The sequence below is a fragment of the Rhinichthys klamathensis genome, unplaced genomic scaffold (genome assembly GCF_029890125.1).
Source record: "Rhinichthys klamathensis goyatoka isolate OS25496 unplaced genomic scaffold, OSU_Roscu_1.1 h1tg000275l_1, whole genome shotgun sequence".
In the NCBI taxonomy this organism is placed as follows: Eukaryota; Metazoa; Chordata; class Actinopteri; order Cypriniformes; family Leuciscidae; genus Rhinichthys; species Rhinichthys klamathensis.
Genome location: NW_026606794.1, coordinates 1,288,881 through 1,309,445, shown reverse-complemented (window position 1 = coordinate 1,309,445; position 20,565 = coordinate 1,288,881). Strand labels below are relative to the sequence as shown.

General features: G+C 40.6%; 1 protein-coding gene across 1 annotated transcript; it reads right to left on the bottom strand.

Annotated features, from left to right (window-relative positions):
• Positions 1–671: 671 nt before the first annotated feature.
• On the bottom strand, positions 672–19,474 carry LOC130102592 (cytochrome P450 26B1). Its single transcript, XM_056268548.1, has 6 exons — positions 18,555–19,474; positions 9,161–9,385; positions 6,314–6,589; positions 6,035–6,190; positions 3,697–3,978; positions 672–2,821 (listed from the first exon to the last, which is right to left on the bottom strand). The coding sequence occupies exons 1-6, from the start codon at positions 18,756–18,758 to the stop codon at positions 2,429–2,431; spliced, it is 1,536 nt and encodes a 511-aa protein (XP_056124523.1). The 5' UTR covers positions 18,759–19,474; the 3' UTR covers positions 672–2,428.
• Positions 19,475–20,565: the final 1,091 nt, after the last annotated feature.

Below are 20,565 nucleotides of genomic sequence, written 5' to 3'. Positions count from 1 at the left end.
TATTGAAATTAAGGCATTGTCCTTTCATGCAGAGTATCTAATGAACAACTTCTAGAATGCTGTCAGGGCATACTTGGATAATAACTAAACAACATTTTTGAAAAACAAAGAAAGCCATAAATGAATAAGCAAGACTCCAAAGCAAAAATGAGAACATGGTGAGGATGTTTTTTTGTGTGCTAAGGCAGCTCTTTGAAGTGAATGCTGGTCAACACATCTGGCGTCTATTGAATAAAGCTGTTGTTTGTTGAATTGTCTGCAGTGTGCATGTGTGTGTGTCTCCATATCACTACTGTAAGTATTGGTGAAAACTTGAGGATGTATGTGGTTACTTTACAGTGTATAGTATTGTTGCTTCATCGTATATTTACCGTGTATATATACAAACACTAAGGTCTGAGCATCAAGAATCAACACATCAAAAAGGGTGAACATCAAAGAGATCAGCTTTCTTTTCCCTTCACACAATATGACTGCAAACATCAAAGGGATATACTGTGGTTCCTAGGTGATGTAAAACAGACTTGCATGTGGTTAACAATTAAAATATTTAGCCATAATTTTAAAAATCATGTTCAAAACACATCCAGACACCCTTGAGACTAAGTGGCAAAGGAAGTTGTTAATGTTGTTAAGGCAGGATCATAGGAAAGAATTTCGAACTGAATGACTGATTTTCACATTATAGTTTATTACAAGGGTTTATAAAATTACCAAGTACATTTAAGAATCACTGTAACAAAAAAAGGGGGAAACATTCATATTTGAACTAAGTGAAATGTGGATTTGTAAAAAGGAATAAAATATATGTACAGACAAACTCAACAATCAGAACATGTAGTCAAATGGCACTCAAAATAAACATACCTCGCAAGTGCTTCTGTTTATTAATATTAACTAAATGCAATGATAATAATGATAACCAAAAATTATAATTATTACAATAACATAAAAAAACATATTAACATTTAAACAGTGTACAATATAGTATAACTGAAATCCATATCATTCTAAATAGAACAGTATTTACCAACAGACTTTACTTATACTAGAACTCTATTCTGAAATATAACAAAAATAGCACTTAAAATAAGATTTATTACAATAATAATATTAATAGCAAGAATATTAGGATATTAGACAATGCAAATATGCTTTACCCATGGCTTTCTAATTGGTGAAATTCCTTGTGCACTCACATTTGCTTAGAAATAGCAAAACTGTAGCTGAAGGTAGCGATCTACTCTCTGTTCGAAAAATGGTACACTGAAAGCAGCAGACATTATTTTAATTCATCCATTCATTAATTCATTAAAAAAAAGATCAGTGGCATATTTTATCAAAGAAAAGTCCTTTGCGTGGCCTGTGGAGGAAGTGAAAGAAGAACCCGCACTGGGGAATCCTATTGCCTCTCACTCAACCGCTTTTAAAGTCCCTTCAGAGGCATCTCAAGAAACTCTCCTGATTGGTGGTTTATTGAGTTAATGACTGATGATTGTCCACTCCGTTCCACCATCATCTACTGCATGTTCAGTATAATTTCTTCATATATTGATGTGGAGCAGCAGAGGTCAGTTGGCACTCTGCTCCATCATATAAATAAAAAGCGACTCCCAAAGCAGCATATACGACAGTTTACGACAGACTTTTTTTTCATAAATGTCTTCAGATATAAAAATTTGCAGCAGGAATGAGTCCCTCATTCCCTCTATAGCTTGTTTTGAGAGCCTGCACAGGTTAATTTTCTCTCATAATCTCTGTCTAGTTATATATCTCTCTTCATCTCTCGCCTCCTTTTCACGCTCTCTTAAAAAGAATATTATGAATTGTCACTTATGTACAGAGCATGTATAACAAGTACTGGGTTAGTCTGAAAGCTCCTTCTGTACTGCTAACACACCTGAGTAAATTACACAGTCATCCCATTCATTCTAGTTTACACTGCCTACTCTAACTGCTAATACCTTAGCTGAATAACAACCTGTCCACGCACGCAAACAGGCACCCGCACACATTTGCACGAGAAAAACATGTTGTGTATTTACACACACACACACACCACACATACTGTATATACATATAAATGAACACACCATCCAGACACTTGCACACAAACAAAAAACACTCATCTCAAACTATTTCAAGACTGATTCCTCCAGAGCCGTCCTGCGCTGGTTAAAGCAGAACTGGCCATACCCTGTGAAATCTACATCGGCTTATATGACTGTCCCTTTAACCCTCCGGATCTGTCTTCTTTTCGGAAACCTTCCTCTTGTGCTCTCCTGATGTAGCAATACGTTCAGTTAAATTTATATATTTATGATATACTTCTTTACAAATGATAGACTATACATTTTTGGCAAATGAGAGTCTTTTACAGAACTTCAGGTGACAGCTCCAAATATGAAGTCTGTTAGTTCTCAGTCTGTCACACGGTGGCATCTAGCATGTTTTTCGGCTTGGCCATGATCTGGTTCTGGTTGGAGTCGAGGCCGAAGAATTTTACACGAAGGCCATCGGTGGGGTGTACCACGGGGACCGAAATCAAGCGTGGGAATGTCCGCGTGGCCAGCTCGAAGCGACTCCCTCCAGCCAGCTCCACGGCCAGGAGTTTGAGGAAAAGAGTGGCCAGCTGCTTGCCGAGGCAGGAGCGAACGCCGCCGCCGAAGGGCAGGTAGTGGAAGCGGCCCTCGCGATCCTCACTACGCTCTGGGCTGAACCGGTCTGGGTCAAAGGCCTCCACGTCCTTGAACACAGCTGAGGTGTCGTGGGTGTCGCGGATGCTGTACATGACACTCCAACCTTTAGGTACCTGTACACCCTGAGAGACGGACAAAAAACGAGGTTAGAAGAAGTGTTGTTATTGTTAACTAAAACTAAAGCTACAACTATTCAAAATAAATTTATATAGGAAAAACTTTAAAAATGTAGTCTTGGCAACTAACTGAAATAAATTGAAGTTTAAATTGTAGTAAAATTACTAAAACTAAAACTGAAATAAATAGAAATAGAAATATTAAAAAAAAAATAATGACAAATAAAAATTTTGTTTGGTTTAACAAAACCAAATAACTAAAACTTCAATACTAAAAATTCAAATACATAAAAAATTATTAAATAAATAAAATAAAATAAAAGCCAAAATTTAAAATATTAATAAATACTATTGCTGTCAAACCGACTAATCGTGATTAATTGCATCTAACATAAAAGTTTGTGAATATATAATATGTGTGAGTATATATACATATGGGTATATGTATATATACTCACACATATTATATATACACAAACTTTTATGTTAGATGCGATTAATCGATTTGACAGCACTAATACATAATAGTATATAAATAAACTAAAATAATGGTTAGAATGATAAAAATAGATGAGCATTGATTAGATTAACATCAATACAAAATGTCACAAACATTGTTCACCCAAAAAAGAGAATTTTGACATCATTTACAAAACCTGTATGACTTTCTTCTCTGATATTTTAAAGAACGCCGTGGTCCAAACAACACTCGACTTTCATTGTATGGACACAAACCACTGAGACATTTTTCAAAACATCTTTTTTTTTGTTTCCCACAGAAGAAAGTAAGTCATACATGTTAGGAAAGACATAAGGATAAGTAAATGATGAGAAAATGTAAATTCTTGGGTGAAAGTAGCTGCAAATCCACAACAACTCACATCGAGCTCAAAGGTCTGCGTGGCAATGCGATAACCTCCGGACACGGGGGCAAAGAGACGCAGGACCTCTTTGATCACGCAGTCCAGGTACTTGAGGCTAAAGATGCTGTCCAAGCGTAGTTCACCCTGGCATAGACAGCCGTCGTGCAGCAGACCGCAACTCCTCAGCTCCTCACGCAGCTTCTCCAGCACTGGAGGGTGTTTCAACAGTTGCATGATCAGAGACGTGCTGGCGCTGGCTGTTGTGGCAAAAGCAGCGAAGATCAGCTCAATTGTGGACTCCTGAGGGAGAAAGAGAAAAGTTGATGTAACAACTAAATGACACTGATATATGGAAGCTAGACGAAGATATTTGACACTTCTGGCACATTTACATAGTTATTGATGATTTGTGTTTGATTGCTGTTGTAAAACTTTGCAGAAACTCATGTCTGTCATTTTTAATTGGTTAAATGTCTTCAATGATACTATTTGGGGACAGCAGGATTTTTTATGCTTTTTAAAATGAGCTTTATGCTCGCTACGGCTGCCTTTATTTGATCAAAAATACAGTAAAAAAAAACCTGTAATATTGTGAAATATTATAAGAATGAGGCCGAAGCTGAATTTTCAGCATAATTACTTGTCTTCAGTATCACATGATCCATCAGAAATCATTATATTATGCTGATTTGCTGCTCAAGAACACTTTTTATTATCAATGAAATATTTTTGTGGAAACTGTAAAACAAAAATGTACAGGGTTCTTTAACGATTAAAAAAGTTGTAACACTTTAAATTAGGGAACACTAGTTGTTTAGCTAGCATATTGACTGTTTATTAAAACTTATAAAGCGCATATAAATGCCTTATTCTGCATGACCATATTCTAGATCCCTTAACTCTACCCCATATAGCGACTACAACAATTAAGTTACTAACTATCAATAAGTTTATTGAGGTAAAACTCCTAATTTATAGTAAATATGTGTTCCCTAATCTAAAGTGTTTCACCGCAGTCTGACTTTTTCTAAATTCTTAGGACGGAGCTTCTTTATTTCTTTTCTTTCCTTCTCTCTTCTTTTTTCTTTGAGGTTTGGCAGCCATCTTACACAGGTTTCTTTTTTTCTCTCTCTCTCCCTCCCTTTTTAACTGCTTGCCAGTGAGTTGGTGTTGACAGGCCTGGGAGCCACTCCTGCCGCCACTGTCTGAGGAGACTACACATGTACCTTAGAAAAGAAAAAAGCTAAAACCTCTGAGCTGAGCAGAATAACCAGGCAACAATAGCCTACAGGAAAGCATTTATTGACTATTATCTGTATCATTAAATGTCTGTCATCCCGGTTTGGGCATGACACAAGAGAACTGAGCAGGAGAGAGACGAGAAATAAAGAGAACAGTCAGTGGGTAAAATGTGCTGTCAGAGAGTCACTGTTAGCCTCTCAAAATCAAAGTGTTGACTTCCTTTTTTGCTTTAATATGTAATCAAGTAATCACAAGTTGACCTCACACTGAAAACAAAATCATCTGGTGAAAAGAAAATGATCAGTAGAAAGAGACTGGAAGGATGACTGTGTGGTGAAATCCATGAACAGTTTTATGGATATGTAATGTATAGCATTAAATAGACATGCCATCTCAAATTGTCTTGAAATGTGTCTTTGTTTGGTGATATAATATCTCTGTTTTACTGTAGTGAGACAGCACATTGTGTCAAAGAAGTCCACTATTATGCAGACTAGGCCGCTACTCAATTTTTTAACAGGCTCCAGCATCTAATGAGCTGCATTGCTTTCTACTGCCTACAGGCAGCTACCTTCTGAGAAAGCATTCTAACAGAAGGGAAACTCTTTAGTGACTGACTTAAAACACCCTACATGCACTACAACCATCTTAACAGTCCCTCTCACACGACACAAATAGCGTTCAGTAGGCAAAGTGCACAAGAGGAGCTCAAATTTGATTCCCATATGGAACTTGACATTAGTATGTTGCTACACTGATGACATGAAGCAAAAACAACACCAACAGTCCGATGAAACAATTCATGAATAGGTTTCAGTATCATATAGCTGTATATTTATAATCATTAACATTTTTCTCACCTCACAGTAACTGATCAATGAAGTTTTATTCACTATGTTTGTTTTAAATATCATGATTTTTTATGATTTTGTTGATTTCTGTTTGGAACAGCCTTCACAAAGGAAAACGTGCATATGAGGCCTTAAAATGATGTTTTGGAACAAAGCTGTAGCTATGTTTCTGCGCATTTTGCCGTTTCCATCTAGCGTTTTTTTATGCAATATCCCAAAATGCACATAAAAATATGAAGCATAGCTAATGGTGCTACACTCACCTTCAGCTCCTGCATCGTAAGCTCTGTGTTGTTCTCCTTGGCGCTTTCTAGAAGCACATCAAGAGCATCGGTGTAATCTTTCCCCTGTGTGTGGAGTGGTTTCTCTCTGATTGCTTTTTCTATGCTTTTCTGGAGTGAGTCTCTTGCGCGAATACCCTGCAAAACAAGTTCATTAATTGAAGTTTATTAGTAAACTTCTCTGTGTACCTAATACACAGAGACAATCTAATCCATTCCTCTATTTTCAAGCAATTCAGACAATACATATTGACATTTTACCTTCCTATAACCACTAAACGGCAGGTCGATGGGAAGGCTAAAAACGTTCTCCACAAAATCTTGGAAAGTGTGGAAAAGACTGCGCATCTCCTCTTCAGAGACGCGGAAACCCAGGAGCACACGCACCGCCATGTGGAAGGAGAGCCGCTGGGACTCACGGTACACGTTGATGGGCTCAGGATTGGAGCTCCACACCCGCAGGTTTTCCTGAATGACCAGCTGGATCTTGGGCAAGTAGCTCTCCAGAGCCTCATGACTGAAGACTTTAGCAAAGATCTGAGAAACACAAGTGAAAGTGCGGTCAGTCTGCTGTTTTGCAAAATATGACATGATAAATTGTTTTGCGATGAGTTGTTGGTTAAATAAAATGATTTAGCTCAAAACTGGATCTGATCATAAGAAGGATGCATTTTACCAAAGACACTTAGAAAATGATCTAATTGGCCCAAGAGAGCAGTGGAAGGGATCGGCTTCCAAAAACATGCAGGTTTATGAACCTGTCTAGATATGTGACACTGTCTGAAAGCAGCAGCATTTGCTTTAGGAGCCTGCATTTGCTGAACTACACTTCCCACAATGCAGCTGGCCCATGAATCACATCACCCGTCACAGAACAGCACATCTGTGCTCTACAGGCAAGAAATGTCATGAAAATATTATCCTGAAGCCACAGTCGGGACTTAAAGGCCAAGCTTATTTGTCTAATAATATGAAGCATGAAACATTCTCATTAATTCTGAAGTCCTCACTATTTTTGACCTTCTCATACTCTTAACTGCCACTCACCTATACCTCCACCTCTCTCTCAGAATATCTGTGAGAGTTTCCCTCTGCATCAGCAGTGAGGGTGAAAGACGGAGGTAAGATTTTCCTGGCTGCAGCAGCGCATTTCTAATGTGCTTCAGTTGTGCTGGTTTGTTTAGTGAAATAACATCCATGTTCCACGACTAACAATAGCACTTTTTATATGCCATCTCGTTCCAAATACCTCGTCTCCGCCCCGCTTTTTTTTTCCAGTAGTAAAGGGAAGAGGGCGGAGACTTGTGTGTCCTCCTCCTGTCTCTCCTCACGTCTGACTTTCTTTTGCCAAGGCCTATTTCCTCATGTCTCCTTTCCGTGTTGTTCTTCTCTATCTCTAACAATTAGCTGGCTGTTAGTATATCATTTAGCTATTAAAATCCTATTTCATACCTATTTATACTTAGTCCTTCTCCCTGTAAAACCTCCAGTGATCTGTCCATGTTACTACATTACAAACATCTAATCTTTTTCTGGTATGTCACAGCGGTTCGCATGTGTGGAGGGAAAAAAAAAACGAGTGGCTACAAGCATGTTTGCATCACACATCTCTCTTAGCTACTAACCATACACTAATATAGAAATATTACACCATATTTATACTGCTTATTGGTTTGGGAATTTTAAAGGTTACTATTTTCCTATTGCGATTCTTTGCGTAGTAGACAGACGTCAGTCAAGCTCCACTAATGCCAGTCCCCATTATACAGGATTTAGAACACTACTGGAAAAAAAACAGCCGCCTGTCTTCATTACAAAACGTGACTTCTTGTACTGCACTTTCCACACACACATACACACACGGCCTTTTAAAACTCCCCCACCCTAATAATTTCCATATGTCTTAAATTATATGAAACTGCTCAAAGCTGCTGGTTTGACCAGAATGTAAAGACCTCTTTATTCTCTCCCCCAAACCATTCACTTTCTTTACACTTCTCTCTGCTTTTCCAATCTCTCTCTCTTTTCTCTCTCTCTCTTTCTCTCCCCCGCTGACTAAAACAAAATCTCTCATTCACAGGGAGAGCACTTTGGTGTAGGCAGGTGAGTGTAGAATTAAGATCCTGTGCCCTCTACTGGCCAACCTAATAAATTCTACCAAATTCCTACCAAAACCACTGTTTGATAGGTCTACTGCTCTCTGGCTACTTTTTGAGGTCTGATTTGGTTGTATCTGATATTAATCAGTGAACTGTTGTGCATCTTGTTAGGGACAGTTTAACATTAAATTTAACTTTTGTCACTAGCTACATCCAGAGCTCTTGGGGCCATTTGGATCCAATGCTTGCACCCAGCATCTCTCTAGTACGTGTAAATGTGTAGCAATAGTCTTCAAAGGGGCAGATCGGGATGTCCCAGAGGGCTTAGGGGGAGAACTTGTTGATGAAAGTACCCATCCAGTCAAAAATATGGAATTCTGTACATCTCCAGAGAGGTTGAAAAACAAACGAAAATACACTTATGACATTAGTGTGCAAAGCGGGACATTGAAACTTGGTTGAAGGGGGTCCATAAGGCAGTCTTTGTCCGTCTGAAGCAGGCTGACTAATTAGCAGTCATTAGGGAGTTTGCATGAGGCCCGGGACCTGGAGGATTAGCCAGACTGATTACACCCCGCTGACCCTTCAATGGAACAGGTGTGTGGGGTGAAACTCAAGCCTCCAAGTGACTGAAGAGGACCATGGTCTACAAAAAAGCTATTTTGTCCCAGAACAATGGGTTGGATTTGAGGAGAAGCTAGTTATGAGCGTAATCCTCCATGTGGTCATTGTGAGCAGAATGTTATGCGTAACAGAGGAGCAAGGCATTGTGGGTATCTATCTCCAAATCTGGACCTATGGATGGCAGACCATTTCCATTTGACCTTCTATCTTGTTTCTTTCACTCCATCTCTCATTCTTACTCTCTGTTTTGTCCTTTCACTAATTCAAAACATTTTTCATTGGCAAGGCAGGGAAATGGAGCACACAAAAACCATCCATTAGGAGATAAGGATGGTTCCCACACATAATAAAACTACATTTGAGCAGTAAACAACTGGATATGGACCTTTCTCCTTTTGCGGTGGATGTCTCCTATAGAGTTGGCCAGACTGTTGGGACCCAGTAGAGTGCTGGTGCTTTGGGGCCAGTCCACAGTGACCAGGCTGTGCTCTCCCATCAGAACTTTACGCACATTCTCTGCCCCCGTCACCCGGATCAGCGGCCGCCCGAGCAGGTGGGTCTTGAATACGTTCCCATACTTCTGCCTCCTTGATGCATGGAAACCTGCACCCTGAAAAAGAGAAGCAGAAAATACATTAGTTGCAGATACTCAGAGGCATTTAATAGTGGAGGAGACAAAATGTTTGAATGCAAAATGTTGTTTACAGTTAAAATTGTGTTATATTAGAGTGTCATATTTGCTAAATGGACCGGATACATTTCATTTGATGTTAATTGGTGAACTGTATGTAAAAAGAAAATTACAATTATATTTTAAATATTATAAATTATATATATTTTTAATTTATATATATTATATAAAATTAAATATTTCAAGAGTATAATTTACCTTTTAATTCATTTTCAGAAGACAATATCCTTCAGTACTGTACAATATTGTAAATATTATGATTTTAGTACGTTAAAAAAGTATGAAAAGTATGGTGTCACCCTCATACCCGAAACCTTGACGCTGCGCTTTTTCTGCCAACCACAGCCGTCAGCAAAAGCATTTTTACCTTTGTAGTTCCAATTGAATAATTAACCTTTAGCCTAGCAATAACCCTTTAAATTGAACACAACACTGTAGGCTAAGAGATTTCTGTCTGAATATTACAGATGTAATGAGGTGTTAGGGCTAATAGGTATTTGGAATGAAGGGTGTTAGCCTTGTGGGATTAGCCCTCTTGTTTGTTTTGTATTGTAAGGGCATATGGGTCCCATTCACAGCATTCTTTATGCAGTAAGGTTAGCTTTAGCTAAGAAGGGGCTCAAGCTTAGCCTTTAGGATCAGAGCCTTTGCTAAGAGAAATTATCTAATGAGTACATGAGCGCAGCCATTAGCTCTGAGAAGTTGGCTTGTCTGAATGTGCTAATCAGCGAGGAATCCAGTACATATACAGCAAACTTACTTAAAATTTAAGAACAAGCAGAGTGATTACCCCAAAAACCTGAATGTGACGTTTAAAGTGTTACAGCAACACACTTCAGGCTTTCTCAGGGGAGGACACATAAACCTGAATACTGATAGTGTCTCATGCCCATGCTTTAAGTGTAGCCATAACATCTGCCTGACTGAAATGTTGCAACGTTGATGCTGTATTAACATAATTTAATGCATTCTTTTACACAGTAAAACTAATTTATAGTGATTCAAGTTCATTCTAATTTATTGTCATTCAAGCACATTCAAGTTCAGTAGTTACAAACATGATAAAAACTCTAAGCTTTTGGAGTGAGTTGCTCCGTATAACACACCGTAATTGTCTCTAGCCCTCGAGACTTCTGCTGAGCACATAAAGGCGGCCTGTAACCTCTCAGCCTCACACACACATACTGACCCCATGGCAGGAAGTGGCAGTAGAGCTGTTTGCTCCCCTTGCCACCCTCCCCCTCCCCTTACCAAATTTTGTGACCAGTTTCATCAAGCACACTCCAACACTCACACTCTTATTTTCAGGGATAAATTTAGCAGCATGCAAGGCTTTTTTCCTGTTTGGCTGAGAGAAACTACTCTGAATACACTTTACCTCAGCATGCTATGTCCATGCCTCTGTGTGTTAATGCTTGTTCAGTCCAAATGTGAAAAGAATAGCCAACCAGGGTATTTAAACCAAAAAACACTAAAACAAACACCATGGGGTTAAACAACAAGTAAATTCATTCCAGTAGCTATCACAGAGAAAAAAAAAGAATAGAGCAAATGCAAGAATCCAGTTAGCCTCTGCTGGTAGATACCGTAACTACACCATTCTGCAAACAATAGGCATCTTTCTGCTTTCTACATTAATGGCTATGTATACTCATACTCTGATGTTTTTATTTATGTATTACCATTGACAGATTTCCATATGGAGGGCTTTTATGACATTTACAGCTCAAATGATATCACTGATGTTCAGAACTGAGAACCCATGAGCAAAGATTGTGAAATTCAAACTGCATATTTCCGGGAGGTTCTTCAGAATATACACTCACCTAAAGGATTATTAGGAACACCATACTAATACTGTGTTTGACCCCCTTTCGCCTTCAGAACTGCCTTAATTCTATGTGGCATTGATTCAACAAGGTGCTGAAAGCATTCTTTAGAAATGTTGGCCCATATTGATAGGATAGCATCTTGCAGTTGATGGAGATTTGTGGGATGCACATGCAGGGCACGAAGCTCCCGGTCCACCACATCCCAAAGATGCTCTATTGGGTTGAGATCTGGTGACTGTGGGGGCCATTTTAGTACAGTGAACTTATTGTCATGTTCAAGAAACCAATTTGAAATGATTCGAGTTTTGTGACATGGTGCATTATCCTGCTGGAAGGAGCCATCGGAGGATGGGTACATGGTGGCCATAAAGGGATGGACATGGTCAGAAACAATGCTCAGGTAGGCCGTGGCATTTAAACGATGCCCAATTGGCACTAAGGGGCCTAAAGTGTGCCAAGAAAACATTCTCGCACCATTACACCACCACCACCAGCCTGCACAGTGGTAACAAGGCATGATGGATCCATGTTCTAATTCTGTTTACGCCAAATTCTGACTCTACCATCTGAATGTCTCAACAGAAATCGAGACTCATCAGACCAGGCAACATTTTTCCAGTCTTCAACTGTCCAATTTTGGTGAGCTATTGCAAATTGTAGCCTCTTTTTCCTATTTGTAGTGGAGATGAGTGGTACCCGGTGGGGTCTTCTGCTGTTGTAGCCCATCCGCCTCAAGGTTGTGCGTGTTGTGGCTTCACAAATGCTTTGCTGCATACCTCGGTTGTAACGAGTGGTTATTTCAGTCAAAGTTGCTCTTCTATCAGCTTGAATCAGTCGGCCCATTCTCCTCTGATCTCTAGCATCAACAAGGCATATTTGCCCACAGGACTGCCGCATACTGGATGTTTTTCCCTTTTCACACCATTCTTTGTAAACCCTAGAAATGGTTGTGCGTGAAAATCCCAGTAACTGAGCAGATTGTGAAATACTCAGACCGGCCCGTCTGGCACCAACAACCATGCTACGCTCAAAATTGCTTAAATCACCTTTCTTTCCCATTCTGACATTCAGTTTGGAGTTCAGGAGATTGCCTTGACCAGGACCACACCCCTAAATGCATTGAAGCAACTGCCATGTGATTGGTTGATTAGGTAATTGCATTAATGAGAAATTGAACAGGTGTTCCTAATAATCCTTTAGGTGAGTGTATGTATGGACAGAGAAGCTCATGTCACACTGACTTTACCACCATCTCCTGGTCTTAAATATAAGGGACAGGCCCTGTGCATATTGCTACTTTAACTCTGAGGACAAGCACTTCCCAACATCCTTCCTTTGTGCCGTCAGTCCAGTAACCAATCTCTTTTGAGATGGGCAAATAAGCGTTCCACCCCTTTTTGTGTATTTGTGGTCTGAGGCTGGGTTTCTCGCCTCTATATATAAACAAATAAACAGATTAGTTCATGAATGATGCCTTGGCCTTGAACTTTTTTATAACATATGCCGGCAAATAATAAAGAAAGTAAATGTACGTGCATCATCTAAAATGCATTGCATTCTTATTTTTTTTCCAAACATCTAATAACGGAAAAACGTCTGTCATAAGTCATCCTAATATCTGGCAGCGGATGCTTTAGTTTTCCATCTTGACTTATCTTGCTTGATCTCACTCATGCTCTTATACTCTCTTCTCACCTTTGAGCTTGCACTTCCATATTGTCAGAGACCTTAAATGTCAAACTTAGCACATGACTGGCTGAGATCTCAGAAGACTTAGCAAATGTCTTATGAGCCGCATGTGCCCCTAAAATCCTACAACAAATTATCAGCTTAATTAAATAGTGAGACTATAAAATCAAACTAACAAGATATATGCACATTAAGGTTAGACAAGGTCAGACAAAAGAGGATTAAGTCTCACTTTTTCAACAGCTAAAGTTTAACCCGACCTGGCTGAACATGTGGGAGAATATATGGCTGTAAATCCTGCAGTACTGGACAACTTAAACCATATTTCACACTTTCACACTTCTCTTTCTCAGTTTTCACGAAATTTTCCAGCAAATGACTGTTTTTGGGTTTTATAGTTTTGGCAGGATTATATTATATCCAAAGCCTTTTTTGGTTCCTCATCAGGAAGAGGTGAAAGAATTCCAGATTCTAGAATCATAACCGACCAATCGTAACTTCAGAAAAGTCAGTAAGAAATGTTTTTAGATTGTTTTTCTAAAACAGCATGACCGGAGTTTCCCCCAGAGAAACTCTGACCATGGCCAAACAGACACATGGCATCCCGGGACCTCGCCAGGTGTTAGACAGGAGGCACAGGCACTGCGTGCACAGTGTGGGGTGAGAGAAATAGTCACTGGCCAGCTCACAGCCAGGCAATACTTAAAGACACTGAGGATTTCACATATCAGGTGAGTGTGAGGGCAAGAGGTAATGCTGACATGAACAACCACATGCACAGACACACATCCAAAAGCAATGCAGGGGAAGAGGGGGGAAAATAAATGTAGTATCTTTCACCACATGGTGAGAACTGAGTTTGTGTGATGATGGATGATTGTGTGTGTATGTGTGTGCTCACCTCAGCAGTGGGACCTGTCAGTATGAGAGAAAGAAAGGAGCCGTTTTTAACCTGACAGACCCAGGACAAGGCCATCTTTCACACATGCCCCAACATGAGGGCACTGGCTAAATCTCTACCTCTGTTGATTTCTGTGTATAAACACATTTATGCACAAGCGAACTTGTAATTTGTATTATATTATGTTTGTTTATGGTCTTTGTTCTGTCATATTTCCCCTTCAGATGATTTCTATTTTGACGTCATGTGTAACCTGCGTGAACTTGGTGTGTTTGATCATTCTGGGAACAAGAACGTCCATTTTAAACACCACATGCTGTCATCCTTACCAGGCCAGAGCCTTTTTTCCACCTCTCCCGGAGTAGTGAAACCGTGCAATGTATGGTCACACACTACATCACCAAAAACACATATACATTTCTCACATCTACATGTGTGTATTTACACATGTAGGGGCCAACGGTTCCCTCTTAAACAAGTGTACACAGAAGGGCAGCCAGAAAGGATCCAGTCCTGACCTGTGTAGTACAAGTGGAAAGTACAAAAGACAGATAGAAGATGGGAAAATATCATGGTTTTCTAGCTTGGAAGTGAATGAAAGTGAGGTGTACAAAAGAAAGTGTGATTAGAATGGTTTAATGTTCACAGTCTACTTCATAGAAAAGTGACTCGGCGGGCTGGAAATAGCAGAACAGGTCGTGAGGCAAAATGTGGAGACAAACGCGCTGGGCTTGGCTGTGCAGATGTCATTTGGCTAGAAGGTGAGAAATGTCCTCCCTCATTTCACAAGGCCACAGAAGCTTAGACGTGCAAAGAACGAAAATAAAACAAAAAACCCAAAAGGGTCACTGACGCACAAAATCTCCACACACCCTGGAAAAGCAATGAGGTAATAATCTGCAGCTTACTTGCACTGTCAAAAACACGAATGCGGCCGGTGCGTCCGTCCACTTCTGCACGCATGCACGGTTACAGTATAGTCACTTTGTTGTATGAGCAAATTTTCTTAAAAACCAAGTAAAATCGGCTGTCACTCAAATTAAAGCCTGTTTGTTTTGAGCGAAGGCAGATTGGGTTCAAGCTCTCCGTTAGAGGGTGAGGTTAGATGATCTTCAGCGATAAGACCGAAAAGCTTTCCACAGTCATTTGGACCGCGAAACACATGTCAAACGTCACTTGGGGCTCTTGGGAGGAGAACATCTGTGTCAGAAGCTCGTGCAGCTGCATAGTTTTTGTCACTTTTATCCTTGATGTATTAAAAGCCTTAAAATACGAATGAATTAGACAACAAACTGACTAAACGAATACCAGATTCTTGTATTTCAAAGCAATTAAACAAATCAGAAGTGTTTACATGTGTGTTCAGTTATGTGATCTTCGACACCACACAAAACATGCCTGTTCTGTGCCTCTGGTGGTGAAAGGGTTAACTCGCCACGTTCAATAGTTTCTTTTATTTTGAAAAGAAATTTATCAGATATTTTACAAGGGGGCGCAATAAAGAGGACCGCTTTTTTCCACTGGCCCATTCCACACAGGACTAAAAATACAAATTTCTGTGTAAATTGGACACCAGTCGAGCCTCCCGCTACATAAATGTAGCCTTTGTGTGCCAGTGGAAATGTTATACAAATGACCCCTTTATTAAAATCACAAAAAACCCTTTTAATTATATTTATTCAGATCAGCTACGGTTGATCTAAACACAGGGGTGCTACGCGAGGGACTTTGGGGTGCAATTTCATCTACAGTTTGAATCACCCCGATATGTTTCTTCAGCGTACGGCCGCCATAAAGAAAGACGAGAAGAAAAGAAAGATAGATGGAGCAGGGGGATTTGAAAAGTGTACGGCAAGTTTAGCTTGGCACATCGTTTAGCTCTGTGCTCTTTATTTCTATCACTCATTATTCTGACCCTTGTCCTTAGATCCTTCTGTATGTGTGTGTTGGGGGCTGGGTTGGGGCTTAGTCTGGGGGCTGCTGTGTTTATTAGTTCAGAGCGGCAGGTAACTGCACGGGGGGAGTTCTCCGTACGTTGACCCACAGTCTCAGCGTAAATAAAGATAATATGTCCATTTACTGAAATAGCCCGTTGGAATCTCTCAGGATGTGTGCATTGGCCCGTCTCCATTAGGGTATAGACAGCATTTCTGCAAAGAGAGGGCGGGAAGAGCGAGCAGAAGCAGTAAGACTTTAGGTCCCATCAGTCAGCCTTGGGTGTACCCACCAAAGAGGGTGTGCTTGGGGACACATGACTATGCATAAACGAGAGGAGATGTGGGAATTTTCGGCAATGCAGTTGGAGTCAGCAATCGGGACCAGAGAGAAATGATCTAGCTTAATGCCGAACGAACGGCAAAGCCCAAGAGACAATTAAGCGCAAAGAACCTAAATGTGGCAAGCTGAGAGAATGGGCTCCCCTTTGACCTGGAAACACTTTGTGGAGAGAGATTATGGTTGTTCAGTGCAGTGTGAGCGCTCACCCCGGGGACCCCCTTTTCTTCTCTTTTCTATCCCCTACCTTCCTCCTCCTCCCACTACTGCTGCCAAGCCCCCTCCGCTTTCACCCCCTGTCCCCTGTTCCTAAAGACAAGAGGCTGTTTGAGGGGTTGGTGGTGCGTTCCAGAGGTGAAAAAGGGGCCACACCGCACTGGTGCCAGTCATGCCCGTTTCATGCTCGCTAATCCCGACAAGCCCCAGGAGAGAGCCAGAAAGCGAGAGAGAGGGGATGCTGGAAAACTGTTCCTAAATCCCCTAGGTCTGTATAGGCCATGCTCTCTGGAATTCTGATCAGAGCCCCAAGCCGTGTAGTCTTTGTCCAAGGGTGTGGGTGTGTTTTTGACCCCCTGGTGGGCGGCTTTATTGCCACCCAGACTGGAGTGATTTGGGTCAAGGTGGAGACGTGGGGTAGGGGTAGGGGTAGGGGTAAGGGTAAGGGAGGGTTGCCCACTGGGTGAACTGTGCAATATCAAGGAGTTATCGCTACTAATGCAAACCAGTGCATAATTCATTAAGGAGTTCATGAATTCATAGTTATCATTATTATCTTAATGTTCAATCTGAACTCACTATAACTCACTAAATCAGCCTACAAAAAAAGTAATGGCCCTGGCATAGTCCTAGTTAATTTTATGCTCCATTTCAGCCAAAACTTGGAGCACAGTTGAGAAGGGGACAAAGTAAGAAAGTTCTGACCAGATATTTTTTGTGGTCATCTGAAAAGAATTCATACACAGACAAAATACAAAATCATTTCAGAATTCATAACGGCAGACATACCGCAAGAGAACGCAAAAAAGTCCATAAATCTATGTCAATCACACATTTGACCCACTTATGGATTCAGCTGCTGCTTTGCGGAGTCTTGAGGCGACAGACAGAGATATATGAACCAAAAAAGGGGCTAACCGACAAAGTTATTGTGGTGTCTTAGATGTATTGATATACATGGATGGTGTAAAAGCAGTGCATGTTTTCAGAAGCACAACAAAGAGAGATATCAACAATTCAAATTGCACGTTTGCATGGCATCTCTCAGTCCCCTCGCAGTCCCGCATGCCTTGAGCTGTAGAAATATGGAATGACAAGTTTGCCACAAATGGACCAGTCCAAATCCTATTGATTTTAAATATATTTTACATTTTAAATATACCTCTGAGATGCAGTCAAGCCTGTATATTTTTGTAGAGAGCCTGCCAACTGCACGGAAATTCTCTTCTGGATTTCCAGCAAGTTTGTAGAATCTATTCCTGACCAGAGAATTTGATCTGTACACCACTCAGACCAGGACATTCCTCCCTATTGAATCTCAGAAAATCTCAGTTTTAAGCAACCCACTCTAGCTACTGCAAGCCAATGTCCAGGAGCATCCCTGTGCGCACCATGGATTTAATATAGAAAGACATTTAATTATGATTTTTACTTTATGTATTTTTTTTCTTTACAGCTTACGGTCGTGTAATAAACTACTTTTAAAAACCACACACACACATATTATGGCCACTGGGCTGATTTTTAGATACCCTGCATGTACAGTATGCGCATTACGCGCTGTCTGGGTATTATGACAGAACGGCACGGCATCATTCACAACACGCTGGCTCTTCTAGTAACCGGCGTGCGTAATTACACAGAAACTCAATGAAAGCGCGACACTACCTGCCCTCGCAATCAATCTCATCCCGTGCGCCAAGGAGAGTTTATGCGCGCTTTGACAAGCGGGGCTCAGTGGCTGTGTTCTCGCGCGCATCGGAAGCCAAGGACTACAATATTTCTGGAACTGAGCGCGGCTTTCTTGGCAGCCGCAAACAGGTTGTTCCACGTGGATTGAGTACTGGCTGTATGAAACAAAAACTGACGGCTATCTAAAACAGACAGCTTATTAACACCATGGAAATATGGCACGGATTAAATTGCACACGTGGGAATAACTAACCTAAAGGCTGTTCTTTTTAACGCGCAATATTACGCACGAGCACACACGTGCGAAAAGCATTAGTGGACGTTATCCTACTCTTTATGTGTCTTTAACAATCCATTTACCTACATGGAGACTATTATGCACTGAACGCACCAACCCGCGGTGCTTGGCGCGCACCTCAGCAGTGTGCGTGCGACAGCAAAGCGATTGGAAACTTGGAAAGACACAAGGAGATGGAGCTCTTACCTGAAAGAACCAGTGGCATGTTTCTCCAATGATGGGGAACCCCATGGAGCCCTTGGGCATGGGCAGCTTGCAGCTCTTGTCCCGTGTTGCGGTCCATCTCAGCTGCCAGAGCTGCTGGGACACGGCCAGAAGAAGTGCCATAGACACTAAACACGCAGCCAGCGTCGCCAGCGCCGAGACCAGGTCAAAACTCTCGAAGAGCATGGCTGTGAACGTCCGGGGGCTGTTTTCAAAGACCTCTTTGGAGTGATGAGCACTACAGTGGTTAAGCCTTCTCAGGAGTAGGATATATGAGTGACTTACTGTGTTAGATATGATTTGCTGCTACAATTATTCTGAAAAGCAAAAATAGCTGAGCAGATTCTCTCACCAAAAGGCAACGCAACAAAGTTCTGTAATGAATAAATTGAAGTGTTTAATTAACAGAATGCTGGATATTACAAATCGATCTTAAATGTTTGTATATCATTTTAGATTTTGTAAATCGCTGTCCAATATTCCCGTGAATTTTAAATTAAAAATGTAAATTTGGAGTGAACTTGTCAAACTTGAGTTGAAAATTTTGTTTTAAATCCCAAACTCTTTTAATTACTTTTTGAATAATAATAATAATAATACATTGGTTTTAGTTATTATTTTAAAAATATTTTACAGGAAAACTCGATATAATCTCTTTAAATGCACTCAATTTCAAGTAATGGTCATAAGGAAGACGCAGAAATAAATGAAAGAAATAATCCTCCGAAGTTTGATGCCTATGAGCAGTAAAATCTTCAGATGACTGTAGTGCGTCTCGCTAGCCCTTTTCTGATGCGGTTTCACTCTCTACCTCTCTCTTGCGCTCTTGCTCTCTCTCTCTTCACATACAGTTTCTCAATGTGAGTTCGAGTCGCACAGCGAGCTTCCAATGTGTGTTTATATAGCGGAGGCAGTGAGGCGGCATTCGGCCAGGGTGCAAGCGGCTCCCCCCTTACCCCACCCCACCGAACTGAGGCGGGGTGAAAAGTGAACGGGCCGGGCGCTGGAGCGTGCGGGACCTGGAAGAGAGCCGAGAGAGAGAGAGAGAGAGAGAGAGAGAGAGAGAGAGAGAGAGAGAGAGAGAGAGAGAGAGAGAGAGAGAGAGAGAGAGAGAGAGAGAGAGAGAGAGAGAGAGAGAGAGAGAGAGAGAGAGAGAGAGAGAGAGAGAGAGAGAGAGAGAGAGAGAGAGAGAGAGAGAGACTTGCAATACTTCACATCTCATTCGATTGAGGAATTATCACCTGCCACTCGCGGATTATACATATATCATATGCGCTTAATGATGCGTCACACATTGATTATGCAGCATGGATTTAAACCCTTGGTTCGAAAAACCACAACACACAAAAAAAGTTTAAAGTTTAAAAATGTTACCTGATCTTATACCACACCATATGTTCAATATCAGTTTTTATGATTTCTAACATGACTGTTCAAATGCGCATCTGTAATGCACAATGTTAATCCTTTGAGTATTCATACAGTGATTCATACATTGACTCATTCATTAGTTATTTGTTTTCTTTCTATCTCTCTATAGCTTTCAGGTGTCGACGTTTTAAAAAGAATTTCTATAAAAAAAAAATAGATGCGTTTCGTACAACCATAGGCTAGCTGTCTTGTGGCGCCCACGTTTAACAATAAAAAAAAACACATAAAACAATCCTATTTAAAACAGTATTTAAAACAATCATATTGTTACTTATATCAAATGACCCTAACACAAAGTGCTAATGATGCTGCGGTTACCTCAGTCTGGCGCGATTTCTTTTCGTGAGCGCTCTAACTTTAGCGGAAACATTTAAAAACTATTAAAACATCTATCTATCTATCTATCTATCTATCTATCTATCTATCTATCTATCTATCTATCTATCTATCTATCTATCTATCTATCTATCTATCTATCTATCTATCTATCTGTCTGTCTGTCTGTCTGTCTGTCTAATATGTAAAATGAATCCCCCTGCCCTTGTGTTGAGCAGACTCTGCT

Excerpts from the sequence above, each read along its gene's own strand:
- LOC130102592 (XM_056268548.1), bottom strand. The coding sequence starts at position 18,758 with ATGCTCTTCGAGAGTTTTGACCTGGTCTCGGCGCTGGCGACGCTGGCT. Across the intron at positions 9,386-18,554 it reads CATGCCACTGGTTCTTTCAG|GGTGCAGGTTTCCATGCATC; the intron begins GTAAGAGCTCCA and ends TCTCTTTTTCAG. Across the intron at positions 6,590-9,160 it reads TCCACCGCAAAAGGAGAAAG|ATCTTTGCTAAAGTCTTCAG; the intron begins GTCCATATCCAG and ends TGTGTTTCTCAG.